Consider the following 24,632-nt stretch of genomic DNA (forward strand, 5'->3'; position numbering starts at 1 on the left):
CAAACGGTGCCTTCGGTATTACGTGTCACAAATAGCTCAAGTAGCGTTGAACCAGAATGACCTGTTTGTCAGATAATAATGCTGTATTTTTGGTATCTATTTGCCGGTGTCACTGAATTGCAGGTCCCCACAATGTTATGTTCGTACCGACGAGATTATGTTTGGCTGTATGACGACGAATAACTTTCGAGAGCTGTTGTTAAAAGAGCACAGTCTTGCTGTGTGAATGATCGTATAAACCATCACGAATCTGTTCAGGCTTTTGGGATCTTTCCCAAAGTAAAAGCCTGAACAGATTCTACTTAGACGAGTCATTCAAAAACTCAACAGCCGAACTGCTTTGTGTAAAGGGTGGGACTTGTGCTCCTTTTTACATTTAGTCAAGTTTTGACTAAATGTTTTAACATAGAGGGGGGAATCGAGACGAGGGTCGTAGTCTATGTGTGTCTGTGTGTGTGTGTGTGTCTGTGCGTGTGTGTGTGTAGAGCGATTCAGAGTAAACTACTGGACCGATCTTTATGACATTTGTCATGAGAGTTCCTGGGTATGATATCCCCAGATGGTTTTTTTCATTTTTTTGATAAATGTCTTTGATGACGTCATATCCGGCATTTTGTAAAAGTTGAGGCGGCACTGTCACACCCTCATTTTTCAATCAAATTGATTGAAATTTTGGCCAACCAATCTTCGACAAAAGCCGTACTTTGGTATTGCATTTCAGCATGGTGGCTTAAAAACTAATGAATGAGTTTGGTCATTAAAAATCGGAATCTTGTAATTAAAATTATTTTTTTATTAAACGATCCAAAAATAATTTCACCTTATTTTTCGTCATTTTCTGATTCCAAAAACATATACATATGTTATATTTAGATTACAAACAAGCTCTGAAAATAAAAGATATGAAAATTATGATTAAAATTAATTTTCCGAAATCGATTTAAAAACAATTTCATCTTATTCCTTGTCGGTCCCTGATTCCAAAAACATATACATATGATATGTTTGGATTAAAAACAAACTCAGTAAGCTAAAAAGAATAGACATACAGAAAAGCTTGTTATCCTGCTCAGCGCGACCACTACCGCATTATTCTGCATGGTTTGTCGATTTCACTGCCTTTGCCACGAGCGGTGGACTGACGAAACTACAAGTAGGGGCCCTATGCGGTCTTGGTGAAAAAAGCAGTGCGTTCCGTTTCATTCTGTGAGTTCGACAGCTTGACTAAATGTTGTTATTTCGCCTTACGCGACTTGTTTTGTTTCTGCTGAATTAATTTTACAGAATGACGAAGGTGTCAGTTGCGATCTTAATTCAGAAGAGAAATCCAACTCTGTTCAAAGCGCAGTAAAACTCTACACCTTTGGTGAATGCCAGAATGAGAGAATTCTCGTACACGATGTATACAGCCAGCCTGGACGAATCTATTATCTGGTATACGCGATCGTTTTTTCGGTAAGGGCGATGTCATTGATGAAAGACTGCCCTTTAATGAAGTGAATAACACCAAATGTGAAACAGAAAAAAAACATTTTTGCTGTAAACACTTCGCAGCAACACACACACTCATGCGCATATATACACAGACTGGCACACAAGCACGCAGACACATACGCACACACACAAAAAACACACACACATATGCGCGCCCGCACACACAAACAAACAAACAAACACACACACACACACACACACACACACACTCACACACTTGCGAACACACACACACCTTTTACATACCCACACACGCACACAAATTACAAATAATAATCTCCCCCTTGGCTACAAATTCCTGTAGGTGCAGAATAGAGCCGAACACCGCTTTCAGATAGGCCTAAGTTCCACAATCACATTGACAATGGAAGCAGAAACTAACAACATGAAGAAAGAAAACGAAAGCGAGCCCAAAAACCATGGTTGGTGTAGTATAGTTCTTCTTTTCATGTTTCTGCTTCTCGAGGCTGCGGCGTTTGCTTCAGTCTCCATATGGCAGGAAAATTCGTTGACAAATTTCGCCAGACGCATCGTAACCGGAAATCGTCTGCTCGATGAACTGGAAGAGACATGTGCTAGTCACAGTGATTCGAGAGAAGCGGACATGCGATCTCAGGTAACCTTGACGAAATGATTTGTATTAGGCTGCAATGTGTTTGTTTATGTGTTTTGTTTAAATGATTGGTTGGTTTGGTGTGTGTGTGTGTGTGTGTGTGTGTGTGTCTGTGTGTGTGTGTGTGTGTGTGTGTGTGTGTGTGTTTGTGTGTGAGTGCATGCGTGCCGTGCGTGCGCGTGTGAGCCGTGCGTACGCGCGTGCGTGCGTTTGTGTTCTTCGCATCGTGCGTTAGTGCGCGTGCATGCGTTCATATACTTGTGTGTGTGTGTGTGTGTGTGTGTGTGTGTGTGTGTGTGTGTGTGTATGTGTGTGTGTGTATGTGTGTGAGAAAAACAATTCCAAAACATTGAGACAGCTACTTTTACCAGTAGAAAACTGTCAAACAATTAGACAGACAGACTGACAGATTCCGAAAAGAATCATCGTAGCCGCATAAACGATTTCTGATAAATTGACGAACGCACGCGTATTCCTGTTTGCAATGATTTGCAGGAAGATGTCTTGAGGCGTGGCAGACGACAGTCCTTGTCAGACCTGTTCAGGCAACTGCTGAACACACAGGAACAAGTCCTCATGACTGTCTGCCAGCAATATCCCGATTTGTGCCAGTTTGGTCTGTGCCGGTTTTACTTCTTGTTGTTGTTGTTGTTGTTGTTGTTGTTGTTCAAGTGTTGTTGTTGTTGAAATGAGTGTCGTCATTGTTGTTGTTGTTGTTGTTGTTGTTGTTGTTGTTGTTGTTGTTGTTGTTGTCATGATTGTTCCACTTACACTGCGCAGTGTTGTTGTTGTCTATGTTTCAGGCCCAAAGGGGGACACTGGCGGAACGGGAGACCATGGTAAGACCAACTCCAAGTTTTCACAACTTATTCTGACGGAGCAAGCTTTTTGTTAATTCTTAAACAAAATCACAAAAACAATCAAATAAAGCAAATCTGAAGTTAAAAACAGCAGGGTATTGTCACTTAATATGTTCAACAAGTTTCAAGTAGTATTTGAGACAAGTACCATACATTTTCTATCGATTTTCCACCGATTTTAAACGGTTCATGCGTGAATCCTTCAGTCGAATGATGGCCAAGACACGCTTCCAACTTCATAGCTCTAACCAAAAGTGCATTACAACTAGATAACCAAATTCAAAGAAACCGTCCTTTACCATGGCAAAATTAAACAGCAAAAAAATCTTCCTTGCATACATGCTTTCATTTTTACAGCACAGTCAACAACGTTCATGACAACAACCCCTTATCATGGCATGGGGGGGGGGGGGGGAGAGCACAAAATAATAATCCTTCCATATGATTTCAGTTTCATGCCTCTGCTCTAATTCGTTGACACCACGATTTACACTTGCAAGAATAATCAGCAAAAGAAAATAATCCTTCTGTGTACATCCAGTTTATAGCTCTGCCCCAATAGACGAAATCCGGAGAAAAAAATACTCTTGCGGGCTTGTATGGGCTGTGAAAGAGTGAACGCTTTTATTGAGGCAAACTTTACACACGTGCTCCTTGTCCACGTGTTTCAGACACACCCCGCGCTTTGGAATGGCCTATAACGCCACGAGGGAAAGCTTGCCTCGATAAAACCAAGAGTAGTCACTCTTTCACAACGCATAAACCCGACAGAGTTATTTCCAAACATTGTCCATTGGCCCAATGAGGCGGTAGAGCGTTGGCCAAAAATGCTCTGACACCGGCTTCGCTAGACTAATGATTACTGACTGGAGATGACCCCAATATCGTCTATTCATTGACACCAAACAAGATATTCCTCTCGCGTGCTTCCTCATCTCAACAGGTCCTGCAGGCATTGACGGGTTGAAAGGCGAGCCCGGTACCAGTGGTCCTGGTGGAGACAAGGGGGAGTCTGGTCCAACGGGAGAGCCAGGAAAGATCGGTCCACCTGGTCCGCAAGGCAATACGGGTGGTCCGGGTCCGCAGGTACGACACATGACGTGTTTTGAGCGATTTTGTCCCCCCGAAAGCGGCGTACGGCTGCCTGAATGGCGGGGTAAAAACGGTCATACACGTAAAAAACGTGGGATCTGCAGCCCATGAAGAAGAAGAAGAAGAAGAAGAAGAAGAAGAAGAAGAGCTGTGCATGTATTGTCGGTATCGCACACAAAGGACACCCTCTTTTAAGACCCCCAGTTTAAGACATCGTCCTTTGTAAGACTCTCATTTCTCACATGTTCTTGTCATAGCCTCTATAATTTACCTCCAGTTTAAGACATCGTCCTTTGTAAGACTCTCATTTCTCACATGTTCTTTTCATAGCCTCTATAAAGTTACCTCCAGTTTAAGACATCGTCCTTTGTAAGACTCTCATTTCTCACATGTTCTTTTCATAGCCTCTATAAAGTTAGCTCCAGTTTAAGACATCGTCCTTTGTAAGACTCTCATTTCTCACATGTTCTTTTCATAGCCTCTATAAAGTTACCTCCAGTTTAAGACATCGTCCTTTGTAAGACTCTCATTTCTCACATGTTCTTTTCATAGCCTCTATAAAGTTACCTCCAGTTTAAGACATCGTCCTTTGTAAGACTCTCATTTCTTACATGTTCTTTTCATAGCCTCTATAAAGTTACCTCCAGTTTAAGACATCGTCCTTTGTAAGACTCTCATTTCTCACATGTTCTTTTCATAGCCTCTATAAATTTACCTCCAGTTTAAGACATCCTCCTTTGTAAGACTCTCATTTCTCACATGTTCTTTTCATAGCCTCTATAAATTTACCTCCAGTTTAAGACATCCTCCTTTGTAAGACTCTCATTTCTCACATGTTCTTTTCATAGCCTCTATAAATTTACCTCCAGTTTAAGACATCCTCCTTTGTAAGACTCTCATTTCTCACATGTTCTTTTCATAGCCTCTATAAATTTACCTCCAATTTAAGATTCCCTACCTTCTAGGACCCGTTTTTCTTATATTTTTGAAGGTCGTTAATGGGTGGAGGGGGGGGGGGTTCCACTGTTTTATTAAACCCTCGTCAGCATCAACCAACTAACCATTACCCGCATTGTAACCAGGGGCCACGAGGAGCGAAGGGCGAAGAAGGGCCCAAAGGCGAACCAGGCGATCTCGGGCGCCCAGGATCTGACGGGCAAGCAGGTGCCCGTGGTGAGAAAGGTGGCCGAGGGCTCCCGGGCCCCAAGGGTACTGCTGGGGCGGCGGGCGAGCCCGGAGCCAAGGGGGGACCCGGAGGCGCCGGACCTCAAGGTCCTCGGGGCGATGCTGGTGATGTGGGTCCTGAGGGAGGATTGCTTGGAGGAGATTGTCTGTGTGTTGGTCAGTTCTAGTTATTAAACCCGCCACAAATGGGTGTGTATAGGTTTCACTTCTGTCTTTCTGTCCTGTTCGCACTCATATCTCTAGTGTATTGGTCAATTGAGCTCAATTTTGATGTGAAGCTTACAAATATACGGTCGCAGCAAAATATTGGGTTCCTAGCTTTTATGGAAGAGGGGATACGCCGACGACACGTTCTAGCATCTACTGTGTACGTTACACCTGAGATATCGTGGATCTCAACTAAGTAGGACAACTCTGCTGCTGTTCTTATTTAGTTCTGTCCCCTGAATGAAGGCTTTGATTGCTAATCGTTTCACACCTTCTTTGTCACGGTCTCTCAGAGATAAATTAGCTGTTAAAAAAGAAGGGAAAACGAGAGGTAGGGGGGAGGGGGGTATAGGTACCCTGTCCGCCAGGCTGCGCGTGTATAAGTGTCGTCTATCATTAACAGAGGTGCCAAGCGTCTCAGGAAACTTCAGCGACGTGGTAACAATCCGCCTCCACCAACCTCTGACCCTCCACTGTGACGCAAGCAACGCATCAGTCGGCGTCACGTGGCGAAGGACAGACGGCAAACCCTTCACCGCCAACGTGCGCTCTGTCGGAAATGACATCATCTTCACTTCTGTGACGTCAGAGGAAGAGGGCGTGTACGCGTGTGTAGCGAGCTCCACCTTTGGTCACGTGAGCAAGGACGTAGACATCCAACTGGTTGGTGAGTAACAATTCCACGGAACGAACGGAGTTCCCGCTGGTCTACCTGTCAAATTTATGTTGCTATCTTTTTCTGTTTGCTTCCTTCATGGTTTGATTGTTGTTGTTGGTAGCGGTGGTGGTGGTGGTTTTGTTGTTGTTGTTGTTGTTGTTGTTTTTCTTGTGGGGAGGGGGGGGGTAATTCCATCTTTTTTTTTTATTAATGTAGACTTTTGTCTAGTCATGCCTTTTTTCTTTTTTCTTTTTTTGCCGCTTAACACATGGATTGATTATCTGTTCTTTAATATTGAATTACAACGAATACTATTATGCTCAGAATAAACCTTAAAACTTGAATCTCGGAAAAATGTTCTTGTGTTGGATGGTCTTAAAAAATACACACATGTTTGAAACAAAGTCCTCGACATTCGAAGAAAATATGGACATTATTGGGATTTTATTTTCCATTTCTTGCAACAGCGCCTTCTCCCTACGACTGCGACTTTGAGCAGGATTTCTGTGGCTGGACCAACGCGAACACTGACCGGTTTGACTGGACACGACTGAGTGGACCCACCCCTTCTGCTGGTACCGGACCCACCAAGGACCACACACTGGGCACTGGTCAGTGTAACGCTCTCTCTGTCCCTCTCCGTCTGTCTGTCTGCCTGTCACCCATCAGTCCAAGTAAAGTCAAGTCTGCCTCTCTCTGTCTCTGTCCCTTTCTGTGTCAGTCTGACTGCAGGGGCGGACGAGGGGGGGGGGGGTTTCTGGGGTTTTCGGACCCCCCCCCCCCCCCAGCCAAAAAATAAAAATATTTGTGTGTGTTTTTTTGGGTTGAGTTTCAATTTTGGGGGTATTAATCAGTGACAAAATCTGCTGCCTGAAACTGGTAATGATCATCCTCAGAATGCACCAGATTGCACCATTTTGCATCCTTTTTTTCAACCCCCTAGCAAGCTAGGCGCTTCGCGCCGTCGGCTCGGCGCGAAGCGCCTTCACACACATATCTTCACAATATACTTTTGGAAACCCCCCCCCCCCCCATAAAATGAACTGATCCGCCCCTGGACTGTATGTGTGTTTGTCTGTATTTATCTCAATCTCTTTCTCTCTCTCTCTCTTCTTTCTGCCTCTCTCTCTCTGTCTGTCTCTCTCGCTTTGTCTCTCTGTGTCTGTCTGTCTGTCTGTCTGTCTCTCTTTCTGCCTCTCTCTTTCTGCCTCTCAGCTCTCTCTTTCTGCCTCTCTCTCTGTCCTCTCTGTGTCTCTATCAGTCTCTCTCTGCCTCTGTCTCTCTCTATCTCTGTATGTCTCTCTCTCTCTCTCTCCCTCTCTCTCTCTCTCTCTCTCTCTCTCTCTCTCTCTCTCTCTCTCTTCTGCAAATCAATTATTGTACAGGTTTTAGAGACAGATAGTTTCTTTCTTTGTAATGAAAAACATATACAAACAATGAAATCTGTTTATACACAACAAGTTCGAATATTTATTGTAAAGCGTTCTCAGCTAAAGGTTCCTACGCCTTTATCGAATCGTCCGGTGCCAGAGTGAATGGAGATAACGCTCGCCTGGAATCTTCGTCAATGAACCCCTCTCAGGCCTACTGTCTGACCTTCTGGTACCATCTCTATGGCAACAGCATTGGCAACGTCAATGTCAGGATCAATGTAAGTTTATGTAGGAATGACCCTAAGGCCTTCGTGGTAAGAGCTATGTGTGTTGCGGGGTGGTGGGAGGGGGGGAGGGGTCAAGTTAACGTGTGTGTATGGGTGTCTGTGTGTATGTGTGTATGTGAGAGAGATTGTGTGTCAAGTTAGTGTGTGTGTATTGGTGTATGTGTGTGTGTGTGTGAGAGAGATTTTGTGTGTAGTCGTGTGTGTGTGTGTGTGTGAGTGTGTGCCCTTCGCTGGGGATATGCAATTCCTTAGCTGGTTGACTAGCTAAGCTCACACTGGACGAGTTTTGGATTGGTTTTTTACTTATTGAACAGAACAGTGGTGATTTGTAAATTCACGCACTGTAGCCCGCGTAATCTGTTCTAACAACCCTGCTGTCAGAGTTGTATTTTTAATAGTAAACATTCTACTGTATCAACATGTGAATATGGCCAGAAATAAAGGTGAAGATTTCCAGTTGAAAAGGGCAGCCTTCCAAAAAACATGACCCATACACATGCCCCCTTCATCCTCTCCACCCAGAAAAACGGAGGAACAGGCAACCCCATTTGGACACGTGACGGACCCTCGGCGGATCTGTGGAGGCAGGCTACCATTGACATCCCCCCTCAGTCTACCCCCTTCCACCTCGTCATCGAGGGAGTAAGAGGGAATTCCTACAACGGGGATGCCGCCATTGATGATATCGTGGTGCAGGAGTCTCCGTGTCCCTGATTGGTCGATGAGGCTGAGGCGGTGGGAAGTCTCGACGCATTTCATTGGTCAATGACTAGAAGTACGGATTGTCTGCTCAAGTAGAAAGATGCCCTTCTTATATATATATATATAAATATAGATTGTATGATAATGCAGTGGCGAGTTGCATGATCCTCTTAATCTTTTTAGAGTACCTGCTCCTGCAACACAAGCGAAAGAATGCTCTAGTTATTTTGTGTTAAAGATCTTATGCTTCCGCTACAGCGTAAAGAATTATGCTTTTTAGGTTGTCTGCTCCTGCTAAAACAAGTAGAATGATACTTGTATTATTTTTTGGTTGTCGGTTCCTGCGAAAGCAAAGTGGAAGGATTCTTTTATGTTTAGGTTGTCTGCTCCTGCTGAAGCAAAGTAGAAGGATGCTTTTACTGAGTTAAGGTTGTCTGCTCCTGCTAAAACAAGTAGAAGGATATTTTTAATCTTTTTAGGTTGTCTGCTCCTGCAAAAACAAAGTAGAAGTATGCTCTTATTCTTTTTAGATTGTCTCCTCCTGTTACACCGCTCTCCTCCCTTCATTTTGGATTTGAAGGTTTGGGTTTGCAGCGAATATTCCGTGTGTTGACGAAGTCTGTGTGTCTCTCTGGTCGACAATGAAATAGAGTTATGGTGTCATGTTGATCTCCAGTTGGAAATAAAACAAGGTTGTCAGTGTTCATATGAAGTGTGTGTGTGTGTGTGTGTGTGTGTGTGTGTGCGTGACTGTGTGTGTGGGTGTGTGGGTGTGTGTGTGTGTGACTGTGTGTGTGTGTGCGTGTGTGTGTGTGTGTGTGTGTGACTGTGTGTGTATATGTTTGTGTGTGTGTGTGTGTGTGTGTGTGTGTGTGTGTTTGTGTGTGTGTCTGTGTGTTTGTCTGTGTGTTTGTCAGTGTATGTGTGTGTGTTTGCTTGCGTGTGTGTGTGTGTGTGCGTTTGTCTGTCTGTGTATTTGCTTGCTTGTGTGTGTGTGTGTGAGTGGTTTTTGAGTCACTTGAGAAAAAGTGACTCTATGTAATCGGTCAGTGTTAGTCTGTCCGGCCGGCCGGCCGTCCGTAGACACCACCTTAACGTTGGACTTTTCTCGGAAACTATCAAAGCGATCGGGCTCATATTTTGTTTAGTCGTGACCTCCAATGACCTCTACACTTTAACGATGGTTTCGTTGACCTTTGACCTTTTTCAAGGTCACAGGTCAGCGTCAAAGGAAAAATTAGACATTTTATATCTTTGACAAAGTTCATCGGATGTGATTGAAACTTTGTAGGATTATTCTTTACATCAAAGTATTTACATCTGTAGCCTTTTACGAACGTTATCAGAAAAACAAGGGAGATAACTAGCCTTTTCTGTTCGGCAACACACAACTTAACGTTGGGCTTTTCTCGGAAACTATAAAAGTGACCGGGCTCAAATTTTATGTGAACGTGACTCATTGTGTTGTGAATAGCAATTTCTTCCTGTCCATCTGATGCCTCATATAATATTCAGAACTGCGAAAGTGACTCGATCGAGCGTTTGCTCTTCTTGTTTTCTGTGTGTGTGTGAGTGTGTGCGTTTGTGTGTGTGTGTGTGTGTGTGTTTGCTTGCTTGCTTGTGTGTCTGTGTGTGTTTTTCTGTGTGTGTGTGTGTGTGTGTGAGTGTGTTTTTATGTGTGTGTGTGTAAGTGTGTGTGTGTGCGTGTGTGTTTGTGTGTTTGTTTGTGCGTGTTTCGATCTATGGATTTTCAACATGTGTATCGTTTTCCGGTGAGACGGAAACGATAAGGGAATCATGTTTGCCAATTATTGACAATCATTAATGTGTTCATAACAAAACGTGCGTGCAGCTGCTAGGCTACTGGAAGGCAAGTTATGATGCAAAGGTTTACTTGTCGACCTTTCAGTCCTTGACAGACGTATTGCTGTCTTGGTCTTCTTTTTGTTCTTGTTCTTCTTACTATTCTACGGGAGCTTTTCATCATGTTCTCTCCCTCCTTTTCGTTTCCTTACATATCCTCCTTCTCCTCCATCCTTCCCTTATTCCCGTCTCTCTTCTTCCCCCTCTTCCTCCTACTCTTCCTCCTACCTTACCTGCGCAGGTAGACTGGCAGAGTGATTTGATCAAACTGTGGTACAAAAACACCTTTTTTCTATGAAGAAAGGAGAGGGAAAAAAACATTCATCTATAAAGTTAAGATACTCATGCCGTGTTATGTAGAGGTTACGCGCCGAGTCTCAGTGGTTATCAAAAATCATAAATGGTCTCCGTTTGCGGTTATGAAAAAGCTCAAATTGTTATGATGTTTTTGTGCACATTTATGTCGTATTGCGTTTATTGTGGGGCACATTTACAATGTTTGCTGCGCAAAACAAAACTTTCGCAGTGAAAATCACTGCATGCAGCTGCACGCTGTACTTTCATCTACCTCGCGCAAGTATATTAAGAACACGTAACACAGCATGAATTCTATCTTAAAGGCAGAGTAAGCCTCCCGTAAACCATCACAGATACGGTCAGGCTTTTACACACAGTACAAACACCATTTCATTTAAACACTCACCAATTGAGAACATCCTAGGTGCCCTCCGTAAAGAGCGAACAATTTTCAAAGAATTTATTTTTGCGTGGTTTATCTTACCCCTGAGCCATCGTGAACCCGTGTGATCCAGTTTTCCCTTTTCACAATGCAGTCGTCATAGTTAGTCATTTGAATGCGACTCGACGTGAGCTTATCTACAATAGCACGTTTTTTTTATGCACGAAACTTGACAACGGCTGTGGTTCACAAGAACTCTAGCGATGGCTTTTGACTATTGAGAGGAACGGCGATTTGCACTGATAAACCGGCCGTCGTCTGCTACGACCCTTGCGTGACCCTGCTTCCGGGCTTTTCTTTTTTTAAACTTTCACAACTTCGAATTGTTCTGATCTTGTCTTGATGAAAAACGAATTCTTTTATGATTAAAGAATGTTTGTGTAACAAGCTGTCAATTTATTATTTAGATTTTAAAAGTTAGGTCTAGCGCAAAAACGAGGCGCCGTTGTTGTTAACGGAACAAGTCTACGAAAATAAATTCTTTGAAAATGTCTCACGCTCGACAGAAAGCAGACAGGATGTTCCCGTTCGGTGAGCGTTCAAATGGAAGTATGCTTGTACTGTATTTAGACGCTCGGGGAGCTCTGTGATGGTTTACGGGAGGCTTACTGTGCCTTTAACTGTACAAATAAATGTTTGAAAAAAATAAAAGTGTTTTTTGAATCTTAAGGTTTGTTTTTTTAAATACACATGCAAGCGGGAGTTGTGGGCCATGGAAGCAGAAGAAGACGAAAAGAAGTCTTTCTGTTTGGTCCACAAAACAACAAGAATGCATGTATAACAAAAAATCATTACCACTTGCAGACAGCCCTCGACGTCGTAAAAACCATGCACGAGTCAACAGCCACACTGTTTATTACCTCCCTTTGGACGACAGGCCGTTTATTACCTCCCTTTGGACGACAGGCCGTTCTGTATGTCCACACCTGACGACTCCAGCAATGAGTTGCATAGGAATCGATGTGCTTTTTCTCATCAAAGTCACTTTCATTTGCCTATGCAACGGATCTTATGGAGACAGAGCGCTTCAAGATGGCGAAGAAAAAATTAGACACGATAATGCGAGGTGCGAAAGAAAGTTTTGATACCTTAGCTAGCAGAAAATTCGATAATTGAAATTGTCAGACAGAACGTCGTTATGATGGGAATGTTAGATGGGGTGGTCAATAAAGCATCAAAAGCAGTGGATCTCTCGGTTCACGTCGAAAACCACGCCGAGTAGACCGCGACAGGCTACAAGCAATCGCAGTTCAAACACCGCCGCCATCACCAGATCACTGAATCTTGGAAAACAGTGCTTGCCAAAGCTGCTCGCGGATCGCTTCGCGCGCGCTTTTCTGCACTGCCCCAATAAACGGGGTTTTGAAAAGCGCACTAGCTGCGATTGCTTCGGTTCGCACCGCCCCAAGCAACTCGTCTGTGTTATCGACCTGTTTCTGGGGTATAAACGACGTCTATTGTGACTGCTCATCTGTCGATTAACAGATGATGCATTTAAAGGAAAAACGCTGCAAATGAAGGACTACTATATAGAAGAATCGCGCACATCCACACATCGATATCAGATCAGCCGTCGCCAGAAAACCAGTCACTTAACTAATCTCAATCGTGCGTGTCTATCGGCTGAGCTACAGCTGTCACAAGTCAACGGCGACTGAAATTACTCAAAACAATTAAAAATCTCTACCGTATGAGTTGTTTGCTTATTGCGTGTTATAAACACGTTGATGTAATTCTTATGCTGTCAAAAGTGTGTCACCTTCTTGTTGGAAAATACCAGGTGATAATCGTTTTCTCTGGTAACTAAGGGTTTCCATAATGTGATGGCCATCAAAAATGTCAATACAAAATAATACAACCAACATTAACAACACACGAAAACAAGAGGCGAAGCCTTCAAGGCTCACGTAAGAAATCGACAAACAGTAACACAAACTCAATCACTCCGTCACACATACGCACACACAGTACACACACACACACACACTGACACACACACACACACACACACACACACACACACACACACACACACACACACACAAACACACACACACAGAAAGAGCATAGGTGAAACTGTGCAAGAAAGCGAGACACTAGATCTAGATCTGTCTGTCTGCATGTAGCCTACTTACATGGACCATAGATGTGTATTGCATGGACACGACTGCCAAATAGTCTCGGCCCGCTCAAAATAACAATCACCGAGACTTTCAGTAATTCCATCGCGTGACGTCTAACCCTCGTACGTTATAATGTGACGTCAATGTAATATGACGTCTTCAAATGTTAAAGTTTCTACCACAGACATACAAACATACATACGCACGCACGCACAGACAGACAAAAGTTAGCATCGCATAGGCTACACTTACGTGAGCCAAAAAATATCTACATTCTTGCAACTGCTGTAACTGTTATAATTCACATGTTAAGTGAGTTTTGTATTTCAACTAGACAGAAAATGTCAAAGCAATCCATAAGGGCTGATTTGTTCATTCAGTGATTCTGTGACCCAACCATATGCCGAGATCCAAAAAGGATTTACAAGTGTTACGACTCTGTGTGTGTGTGTGTGTGTGTGTGTGTGTGTGTGTGTGTGTGTGTGTGTGTGTGGGCCGTGTGTGTGTGTGTGTGTGTGTGTGTGTGCGTGCGTGTGTGTGTGTATGTGTGTGTGTGTGTGTTTGTGCGTGTGTCTGTGTCTGTGTCTGCGTCTCTGTGTCTATGCAAGTGTCTTTGTGTGCCTGTCTGTGTGTCCGGGTCAGCTGGCCTGTCTGTTTGTCTGTCCGTTTACCTGTCTGTGTAGACGGTGATTCTTATAAAATGCTGGACAGATTCTTATTGGAGCTGAGGCCGTTATATCATTGTAGAAGCCCGTGACTCTAAACTATTATTTGATTTAGTAGGCTCTTAATGATATACGATACCGATACATGCACCGCCTGGTGGTGACCTTACGAGTAATCTTCTAGTGTCGATTTGACGAAGTCATCGAGACAATCTTCGTTCTCGAAATGTCTTGTCAGCCCTTCGAAGACATGCAGAAGTGACAGCTTATTTACATGACGCCATTATTCGCAGTATGACGTTTTCTCCAACTTAAATTCCAATGTTTACGAAAGAGATTTCACTTCGGACGAGAGGGCTAAGAAGAGACGTCTTGGTTTGTCAGTTTAATCGGTGTCGTTTGTCTTTAAAGCTGTCATCCCCAAGCGCGTAGGGATTTTTTGCTGTAGGACGGTGCGTGCGTGTTTAGTTTGGATCAATACGTGAATAATCATTGTTATTGCTACATTAGCTGTTGGCTTTATTTTACATGTGTGTGTGTTTTACATGCAATGTCGTTGCTTGGATTATAGACTTTGCTCTTCGGATTCTGATGTGATCGAAGGTAGGATTTGTGTGAATTTTTTGTTATTGTTTGCCGAGAACCAAAAAAGATTTACTTAACCTTCGCCCGACCGGGTTATCGACTACACACGGAAGACATCGTGGGGCCGTGCGGACCCATGCTTCTCAAAGAAGGAAAAATATGCATACCCTTCCGTAGACCCATGCTTTCCGAAGAAGTAAAAACGTGCATCCCCTTCCGTAGACGCCGTGGTTAAATTTCCGCGAGAAGTAATGAAATTGAATTATTAATTTAATTATTACCGTGCGGACTAAAGCTTCTCAAAAAAGGAAAAACGTGAATACCCTTCTGTAGACGTCGTGGGGCCGTGTGGACTCACATTGTTATGTATTAATTTCGCTCCACGCGACTTGCTTATTAACTCCAACAATAAACAGATCGTAGAAAATGATGTTTAGAGCCAATACCAGAAGGTTTGTGACTTCTCTCCCTAGTTTTTACGTAAGTTCCTTTAGTTTGAGAAACATGGGTCCGCACGGCCCCGCGATGTCTTCCGTGAGTAGTCTAAATTTGACCTTTGTTTTTTAATTACTTCTCGGTGAAATGTAATGATCTTTTAGGACATAAGAGCTTTTTCGGTGTCTGAGGCATTCTTAAAAGCTCATTAAAAACGTCCAACTGGTTTAAGAGATATTTGCAATTAAACACCCTTCTGGGTCCACACGGACCCACGACGACCGGCGAAGGTTAAACAAGATTTCGCGGTTTTGGTTTTGGTTCTGTTGGATTTTGGTTGGTTTGGCTTAGGTTTCAAATCTTTGGTTTTGTTTGGATGTTCTTGGTGTGGTTTCGTTAGGGTTTTCCCCTTGGACGTTCAAGAAGTATATTTATTTGGTTTGAATTAATGTGTTTGTTTGCCTGCGTTATAGCGGAAGATCGCCCAAAGATCAAACGTAATGAAAAAGCTGAAAATTGCTTTTCTAATGATCATTTACATCCTAAGCATGCATAAAATAGATGAAGCCTCTTATTGTTGGCGGGCTTGTTTTATTGTTCTATGATCTGAGGGCGATTTGTTGCCATTTTTTAAAACATTTTATGATTATTATATGTCTTTACAAATAGGTATTTCTGATGAACTGTTTGAAGATTCCTTCTTAGAAAGCCAAATCATGATAAAAATGGGAGTGTACACTGTTTTTTGGTGAAATTTGTTAAACGCGCAATTTTGCAATTTCGCTATGGCTGATTTTGAGCATTCAGTGTGGTACGATTTCACTTGAAAACGTTTACATCAAACCATGAGAATCTAAACAAAAATTAAATTGTGTACAAATACAGGTACATTATTACTGCATATACACTCAGAATACTGATCAGTATCTGTGGGCAGATGAAAATGTGAGCTATGACGCATACACTATCGATATCCCAACCCCTAAATTGTCTAATTTCCGTATTCGAGAAAAACACAGAATATTTTATCATAAGCTTTGTCAGTGTGTGTGTGTGTGTGCGTGTGTGTGTGTGTGTGTGTGTGTGTGTGTGTGTGTGTGTGCGTGCGTGTGTGTGGGTGTATGTGTGTGTGTATGTGTGTGCAAGCGTGTGTGTGTGTGGGGGGGGGGGGGTAGAGGGTGTGTATGTGTGTTTGTGTGTGTTCGTGTGTGTGCGGGGGGTGTATGTTTGTGTTTGTGTGTGTGTTCATGTGCGTGTGTGTCTGTGCGTTCGTGCGTGTGTGTGTGCGTTTATGGTTGTGTGAGTGGGTGTATGTATATGTGTATCATAGTTTGTTTAAGTGCGTGTGTTTATGTGTGCGTGTGTTTATATGTGCGTGTGCGAAAGGGGGGGTGGTATCGGTGTGAGTGTGTGTATTTGTGTTACTGCGTGTGTGAGGCGTGGGGGGGGGGGGGGGGTGTTGTCTGGTGATGTCGGTGACTACAAACTAATGAGTAATAGCCGTACAAAACCCCTACAATGAACTGGTCATGTGTGGTGTTTCTGTTGAACAAAATGTTCTCATCATTACATTTAGTCAAGTTTTGACTAGATGTTTTAACATAGAGGGGGAATCGAGACGAGGGTCGTGGTGTATGTGTGTGTGTGTGTGTGTGTGTGTGTGTCTGTCTGTCTGTCTGTGCGTGTGTGTGTGTGTGTGTGTGTGTGTAGAGCGATTCAGACCAAACTACTGGACCGATCTTTATGAAATTTTACATGAGAGTTCCTGGGAATGATATCCCCGGACGTTTTTTTTTTATAAATACTTTTGATGATGTCATATCCGGCTTTTTGTAAAAGTTGAGGCGGCATTGTCACACCCTCATTTTTGAATCAAATTGATTGAAATTTTTGTAAAGCAATCTTCGACAAAGGCCGGACTTTGGTATTGCATTTCAGCTTGGTGGCTTAAAAATTAATTTATGACTTTGGACATTAAAAATCTGAAAATTGTAATAAAATATTTTTTAATATAAAACGATTCAAATGTACGTTCTTCTTGTTCTACATCATTTCCTGATTCAAAAAACATATAAATAGGTTATATTTGGTTTAAAAACAAGCTCTGAAAATTAAAAATATAAAAATTATGATCAAAATTAAATTTCCGAAATCGATTTAAAAACAATTTCATCTTATTCCTTGTCGGTTCCTGATTCCAAAAACATATAGATATGATATGTTTGGATTAAAAACACGCTCAGAAAGTTAAAACGAAGAGAGGTACAGAAAAGCGTGCTATGCAGCACAGCGAAACCACTACCGCGCTGAACAGGCTCGTCAGTTTCACTCCGTTATGCACAAGCGGCGGACTACGCTCAATGTGAAAAAATGCAGTGCGTTCAGTTTCATTCTGTGAGTTCCACAGCTTGACTAACTGTAGTAATTTCGCCTTACGTGACTTGTTTTTATTTACAGTTGGACCATGGCGCTGTTGAACCTGATACGACTGAAGCTGATGCAAGCCGTGGGCGTGGTGGTGGTAGGCATCGCTCTGCTTGGCCTGCTGATTCTCATCTTCCAGACTCCCTCACAACTACTGCGAGCAAGCTCCTCTGACTCACTCCACAAGGCTGTCGGGGTATGTTGAAAATAGTGTCATTAAACAGATATTTTGAAGTGTCAGCTTTCAGCTGAATCTCTCCGTTATGGGGAATGGCGAAGGAGAGTCGTGTAAGCATTTTCTTTTCTTGTTGTTTCTGGTGGTGTCTATTGTGTAAGGCCACCTTCCTCACCATTGAGCTGACATTTGATATTCAGTCCCATCGATAATTTGACAGTCGGTGCATACATAAAATATGCGGACGAGTTTATGTCCGTTCCGTGTGGTATTTGATCTGCACGTTTATTAGCTCAACGGGTGTGTGCTGCCGTTGATCGTTCTTCAGCCAATCCTTAATTATTGTATTGTAATTTGTAGCCACAAATATAACACTCACATCTTCTCCCCCCCCCCCCCCCCCCCCCTCCTGCCACTCCCCCCCCCCCGGCCTATGTGTGTGTGTGTGTCTCTCTCTCACTCTCTCTCTCTCTCTCTCAGTCTCTTTCGCTCTCTCTTTCTGCCTGTTAATCTCTCTCGCTCTCTGTCTGTCTGTCTCTTTCTGTCTCTGTCTCTCTCTCTCTCTCCCTCTGTCTCTCTGTCTCTGTCTCTGTCTCTGTCTTTCTCTCCCTCTCTCTCTCTCTCTCTCTCTCTCTCTCTCTCTCTCTCTTCATGCATAAATTGTATTACGGTAAAGTGCAGATTTACATTACATCATTATTTAATAAAGCTACCCACAGATATGGGTCGGTCAACTTGATCCCACCGATTCCACGAATTGACCTGTACATAAGACCAGTCTTGCTTTTTCGGGTACTTCAGTTTGGAATTCGCTTCCATCATCCTTTAAGCACTTAAAGTCATTAAAAAAAATTAAAAATGTGTTAAAAACCACTTAATGTCTGAGTAGTTTAACGCCTTTTGATTTACCACACTTAGTATTAAGTCAAAGATATGCTGTGCATTGTATGTTCTGAACATATTTTTGTTGTACTATTGCTACATGTTCGATTGCTACCAGCTTGTATTTATAATTACCTGCATAGTATGCATTTGATTTTATGTTTGCTCTTCATGCCTCATCTTCATCATCATCATCATCATCATCATCGTCATCATCATCATCATCGTCATCTTTATTATCACGTGCTGAAGTTTTCCGACCTCCTTTTGTTGGTTAAATTTTTTAACTTTTTAATTTTTAATTTTTTTAATTATATAATTGTGTGTCTATGCGTCCCAAGGACAGATTGTAAGAAAAGGCGTAGCCTTAAATCTTAATCCTTGTTAAACAAAGTTTAATTCAATTCAATTCAATTCAATTCAATTCAATTCTTTCTCTCTCGTAAAAAAACCAAGAGTTTACCAGACATACGATCATGCCCTATTAAAGACGCAGTTCTTCACGTGAACACAGTCACTCCCTCAAATCTGGCTAGTGTTTGACATGGGATGAGAACACCCCTCCACTTGGGCAAATACCTAAAATCAACATCACGACTGCTTCCTGTCCAAAAAGAGAATCTTGTCACAAATTGTCCCTCATGTCGGTTTTAGAAATCAATAAACGACCATACACGTACAAACGCAATGGCGCGGGGGGGGGGGGGGGGGGTATTGTTTAAGGCTTCTTACTAGAAGGGGCTAAAAAGCCTTTCTAAATCGTTACAGACAAAATGCCATGATTTTTGTTTTTCCCACAGGACCCTCCCCCAATGGCAGCGACCCTCCCCCCGGATCTTGCCTCGGACCTGTTTGTTGACGTGGACGATGGGAGCGCAGGAAACATGCTTAGCTACAGGAACAGTTCCAGTTTCCTTACCAGCATTTTTCTCGGCAAATCTCGCGCCGTCTGCGTGGGCAGTAACGAGACTCTGGGAGAGGTTGAAGACCTCTTGTGCTTGGTGAGTTTGAGATGTTGCCTTTTTTTAAGGGGTTGCGGAGGGGGCTGGGAGGGGGGGGGTACTGAATTGGGCGGGAGGCAGGTAAGAAAAAGGAAGGTAGGGAAGCGATTTGATTGGATAACTTGGTGGCAGGTATGGTGATGGTGAATGAAATGATAGTAATTGCACGAAACGGAAGATTACAAGTTGTCATGTGTGTTTCATCTAATGAAATATTTAAAATGAAAGTAAGGAAGGGGGTCCTAAGTATCTTTCTGTATTGAGCAACAACCTCGATCCTTTGTGGTCTTCTCATAAAAAAGCGCATTCTTGTTTTCATATTGATTTCATCGCAGAGGAACATGCTGGATTTATGAAAACAAATTATTAGGCGCTTCCGGTCAGAAAATTAAGAGAGCTATTTCCATGTTTGTTTCACCTGTGTGGAAAATTTCATTAGGGATTCAATCAACAGGCTCTGGTTCTAGAAAAACCAAAGCAGATATTTTGTTTCATATTCATATTACGAATGACAAAGGTGAGTCGTATGAGCATTTTCTTTTTTTCTCACTCCTATTGTATTCCAATTTACATGGCAGCCCAAGCCAAGCTACGACCCTCGCCTGAAAAATCCTTGCTGGTGGGAGAACATTACTCAGACGTCCAACGCTAAGGTTCCGGCACCTCCCGCGTCCGTCAGTTCGCTGTCCTGCTTGCCGTACTTCCACATCTTGTGCTGCTCCAAGTCCGGCACGACGGACATGTACCGTCGGATCAGCATGCATCCCGACCTCGTGCCCAACTTCGGATCGTTTGGCAAGGAGCGTTTGTGGTGGAGCTGGTACAAATATGGTGAGCACAGGGATGGCCAAATCTACTAATTCTAACTCGCCAGCCGGGCGAGTCACTTCAAGAAAGTCACTAGCCCGTCAGGAATTTTGCTGGCCCGGTACATACCACACAACAAATTATGAGTGTTAGATTTCTTTACACAATTAAAACAAGTCGCGTAAGGCGAAAATACAATATTTAGTCAAGTAGCTGCCATTTTTCAGCAAGACCGTATACTCGTAGCATCGTCAGTCCACCGCTCATGGCAAAGGCAGTGAAATTGACAAGAAGAGCGGGGTAGTAGTTGCGCTAAGAAGAATAGCACGCTTTTCTGTACCTCTCTTTGTTTTAACTTTCTGAGCGTGTTTTTAATCCAAACATATCATATCTATATGTTTTTGGAATCAGGAACCGACAAGGAATAAGATGAAAGTGTTTTTAAATTGATTTGGACAATTTAATTTTGATAATAATTTTTATATATTTAATTTTCAGAGCTTGTTTTTAATCCGAATATAACATATTTATATGTTTTTGGAATCAGCAAATGATGGAGAATAAGATAAACGTAAATTTGGATCGTTTTATAAATTTTTATTTTTTTTTACAATTTTCCGATTTTTAATGACCAAAGTCATTAATTAATTTTTAAGCCACCAAGCTGAAATGCAATACCGAACCCCGGGCTTCGTCGAAGATTACTTGACCAAAATTTGAACCAATTTGGTTGAAAAATGAGGGCGTGACAGTGCCGCCTCAACTTTCACGAAAAGCCGGATATGACGTCATCAAAGACATTTATCAAAAAAAAGAAAAAAACGTTCGGGGATTTCATACCCAGGAACTCTCATGTCAAATTTCATAAAGATCGGTCCAGTAGTTTAGTCTGAATCGCTCTACACACACACACACACACACACGCACGCACACACGCACACACGCACACACGCACGCACATACACCACGACCCTCGTTTCGATTCCCCCTCGATGTTAAAATATTTAGTCAAAACTTGACTAAATAAAAAAAAGCGTGGACTCGCACAGGAGCATTGGGTTTTTCTCTCACATGGCGATGATTTTGCAGACTACAGAAGTTCCTGCATCTTCACTGTATATATGGCTTTAAAATTCAATAGTACAACCAAAAGTGTTGCATTTCACCAGAATTTTCACTGGCCAGCCGGGCGAGCTGCCAGACGGTTTCTATTAGCCCGGCGGATTTTTTACTCGCCCCTGGCGATCGGGCGGACGATTTGGCCATCCCTGTGAGCAGAATCATGATTGTGTTGTTTCTTATCGTATGTTGTTCAATCAAAATGCTATATCTTACTGGCCCGCTCCCATGAAGAATGTAACAGTAACACATGGAAATCTGTACAGTTACGATTGTATTTTATCAATTTCATACTCATGTTCTTATCATATTGTATCCTCACCCCTTCCCTGGTAGGGTAAATTTACACTTGCAGGTACTTGCCTGGTTCCGGCTTTTTTCTTCATCTTTTCTTTTCGAAATAACATATCCCTACAGACTAGTCCTTAATAGGCGTAACTTAATAGCCTGTAGGACATGAATATGTTTTCTTCTTCGTGTGTTGTTGATAATAGTATTATACGTTATTTGTAGTTTTAACCAAAATATGAAATTTTACACGACTGCGCCAGCGGTCGATGTGAACAATGTCAGTCGAGATCTGTGCCATATGTCATATTTTGGTCAATAATACAAATAACATTGATGTGTCGATCGATTTTTAGTAAGACTAAGAATTACTTTTATCCCCGAGTACGCTAGTACTTGGGCTCAGCAGACTTTAATTGTGTGTCTGTCTGTGTGTGTGTCTGTCTCGACTTAACAGCTTATTGCTGGGAAACTACTGGGCGCAGTTCGTTCAAAAGTTGATACACTAACTTGATAATAGGTCCGATTGATCGTATTGAAACTTCATAATGTTACCTGGGACCTAAATGCGAAATAAACCACAAAAACGACTTGGCCGTAGGAGGAGTTCACACCGGCGGGGCAACACGCAGCCATTGAGCTGATAGAACAGCCGAACGCGTCACACACTGACGAGAAAAGCCGAACGCGTCACACACTGACGAGAAATATAGCTCATAAAAAGCATGCGTCTCGCATGCGAGACGATTTGCCAGGCTTTGCGCGTTGTGTGTTTAAATAATTTGATTTGTTGTGTACCCCATTTTCTACCAAGCGTTGGTTGCTCGGTCGCGACTGCGGTGGTTTAGAGGTCGCGATTTTGTGTTTTGATTCTTATCATATTAATTTGTATTTTTTTCTTATGGTTTCCTTTGTTTACATATGTTTCAGTCTTTTACCTTCACTTTACATTAAAGAATTTGGTAAAACTACCTGGGGCGTGGTAAATGCAAGAATCCGCGAGCCAGGACAGTAAAAGAACTTCGTGGGCCACCAGTTCACCAGTTATGAAGAGGGTCGGCAGTATATTTTTCACTGTGATCAAATAAAAGAGAAAGGCCAGTCACCACGCACATCCTCGGCTCGCATGCAATGTACTTATATAGCAAAGGGAATGCCTGTAATTCACACAGAGCAATCACTTGGTCTTAAACGTGCACAAGACAAAAACTTTCATACTGGGGGAGCGAGCCAGTCTGAAAAGTACTCGGGTCCAGCGCGAGCATTTTTTATTCTTTTCGATTGAACGCACAAAAACATGCACTCTTTTGTAGTCTCGGCTAGCCGCCTAAAACATTTTTTTGGTCAGACTCTGACGTCACATGGCTCAAAGAAGGGAAATCAAATGCTCAATCGATACATAGCTAGTTCTATACACTGTGCTAAAATTAAAGGCAATGAGCTTCTTCTTCAACAACAACAACAACAACAACAACAACAACAACAACAACAACAACAACAACAACAAATCCCCGCAAAGTGTTGTTATTGTTATTGTTATTGTTCATACTGTAGGATACATAGATTATATGACCCTCTCGCTGATTATCATCTTCAGGGTACATTGGTCGTCGCACGAAGAGCACGCCAAAGCCATTCGACAGTTACATCAGAGGTTTTAGGGTCCTAGCCCTTTACCTGGAGAAAGCGCAGGCTGAAAAAAGACAGAAGGAACTCAAGCGTTTGATTACATGTAAGTGTTGTGTTCTTTTTGATTGGATGATTTTTACCGGTAAGCAAAGGACAGGCAATAGTTTCAATTCTATGCCCCCAAAAATGTGTGACCAAAACAAACCTGGCATGTTAAAAACAATTTTTTTAAATTTTATTTTATTTTATTTTATTTTATTATTTTATTTTATTTTATTTTATTTTTTATTCATTTTATTTTATTTTATTTTATTTTATTTTATTTTATTTATTTATTTTTATTTTTTTAATTTTTTTATTTTATTTATTTGTCAATTGTTGTGTTTGTTCTTGTATGCTTGCCAGATGTCAAAAAGACTACATTCGATAGTGCGCGGCTATGCATCAAAGCAACGCGAATGAAACAATCTGGGACAAAATTATGAACTTAATGTTTTGTACAGCTGTAATAAAAAACAAGTCGCGTAAGGCGAAAATACAACATTTAGTCAAGTAGCTGCCATTTTTCAGCAAGACCGTATACTCGTAGCATCGTCAGTCCACCGCTCATGGCAAAGGCAGTGAAATTGACAAGAAGAGCGGGGTAGTAGTTGCGCTAAGAAGGATAGCACGCTTTTCTGTACCTCTCTTTGTTTTAACTTTCTGAGCGTGTTTTTAATCCAAACATATCATATCTATATATTTTTGGAATCAGGAACCGACAAGGAATAAGATGAAAGTGTTTTTAAATTGATTTGGACAATTTAATTTTAATAATAATTTTTATATATTTAATTTTCAGAGCTTGTTTTTAATCCGAATATAACATATTTATATGTTTTTGGAATCAGCAAATGATGGAGAATAAGATAAACGTAAATTTGGATCGTTTTATAAATTTTTATTTTTTTTTACCATTTTTCGATTTTTAATGACCAAAGTCATTAATTAATTTTTAAGCCACCAAGCTGAAATGCAATACCGAACCCCGGGCTTCGTCGAAGATTACTTGACCAAAATTTGAACCAATTTGGTTGAAAAATGAGGGCGTGACAGTGCCGCCTCAACTTTCACGAAAAGCCGGATATGACGTCATCAAAGACATTTATCAAAAAAAAGAAAAAAACGTTCGGGGATTTCATACCCAGGAACTCTCATGTCAAATTTCATAAAGATCGGTCCAGTAGTTTAGTCTGAATCGCTCTACACACACACACACACACACACACGCACGCACGCACGCACATACACCACGACCCTCGTTTCGATTCCCCCTCGATGTTAAAATATTTAGTCAAAACTTGACTAAATATAAAAACAAAGGTATTATTTTGAGGCATAACAACTATCTGAGCTAATGACGTCCATTTCATCTTTCTCATCGCGG

At 42.1% G+C, this 24,632-nt stretch overlaps 1 protein-coding gene across 5 annotated transcripts in view; it reads left to right on the forward strand.

The window, feature by feature from the left end:
• Window positions 1-1,861: 1,861 nt before the first annotated feature.
• The window catches only part of LOC138968240 (carbohydrate sulfotransferase 15-like), a 34,201-nt gene continuing 11,430 nt past the window's right edge, over window positions 1,862-24,632 (forward strand). The window contains exons 1-10 of one of the 5 annotated variants that reach the window (XM_070340794.1): window positions 1,862-2,110; window positions 2,603-2,723; window positions 2,911-2,946; window positions 3,911-4,053; window positions 5,142-5,400; window positions 5,855-6,118; window positions 6,577-6,720; window positions 7,600-7,760; window positions 8,292-8,504; window positions 17,339-17,418. In XM_070340794.1, the coding sequence (XP_070196895.1) occupies window positions 1,880-2,110; window positions 2,603-2,723; window positions 2,911-2,946; window positions 3,911-4,053; window positions 5,142-5,400; window positions 5,855-6,118; window positions 6,577-6,720; window positions 7,600-7,760; window positions 8,292-8,483 (1,551 nt within the window). In that variant the 5' untranslated portion in view covers window positions 1,862-1,879 and the 3' untranslated portion in view covers window positions 8,484-8,504; window positions 17,339-17,418. Of the gene's footprint in view, window positions 2,111-2,602; window positions 2,724-2,910; window positions 2,947-3,910; window positions 4,054-5,141; window positions 5,401-5,854; window positions 6,119-6,576; window positions 6,721-7,599; window positions 7,761-8,291; window positions 9,176-14,324; window positions 14,465-17,338; window positions 17,502-19,162; window positions 19,364-19,941; window positions 20,195-23,174; window positions 23,310-24,632 lie in introns of those variants that run through there. The other 4 variants (XM_070340793.1, XM_070340796.1, XM_070340795.1 and 1 more) reach the window with 4 other exon arrangements.

Source organism: Littorina saxatilis, linkage group LG6 (assembly GCF_037325665.1).
Source record: "Littorina saxatilis isolate snail1 linkage group LG6, US_GU_Lsax_2.0, whole genome shotgun sequence".
NCBI lineage: Eukaryota > Metazoa > Mollusca > Gastropoda > Littorinimorpha > Littorinidae > Littorina > Littorina saxatilis.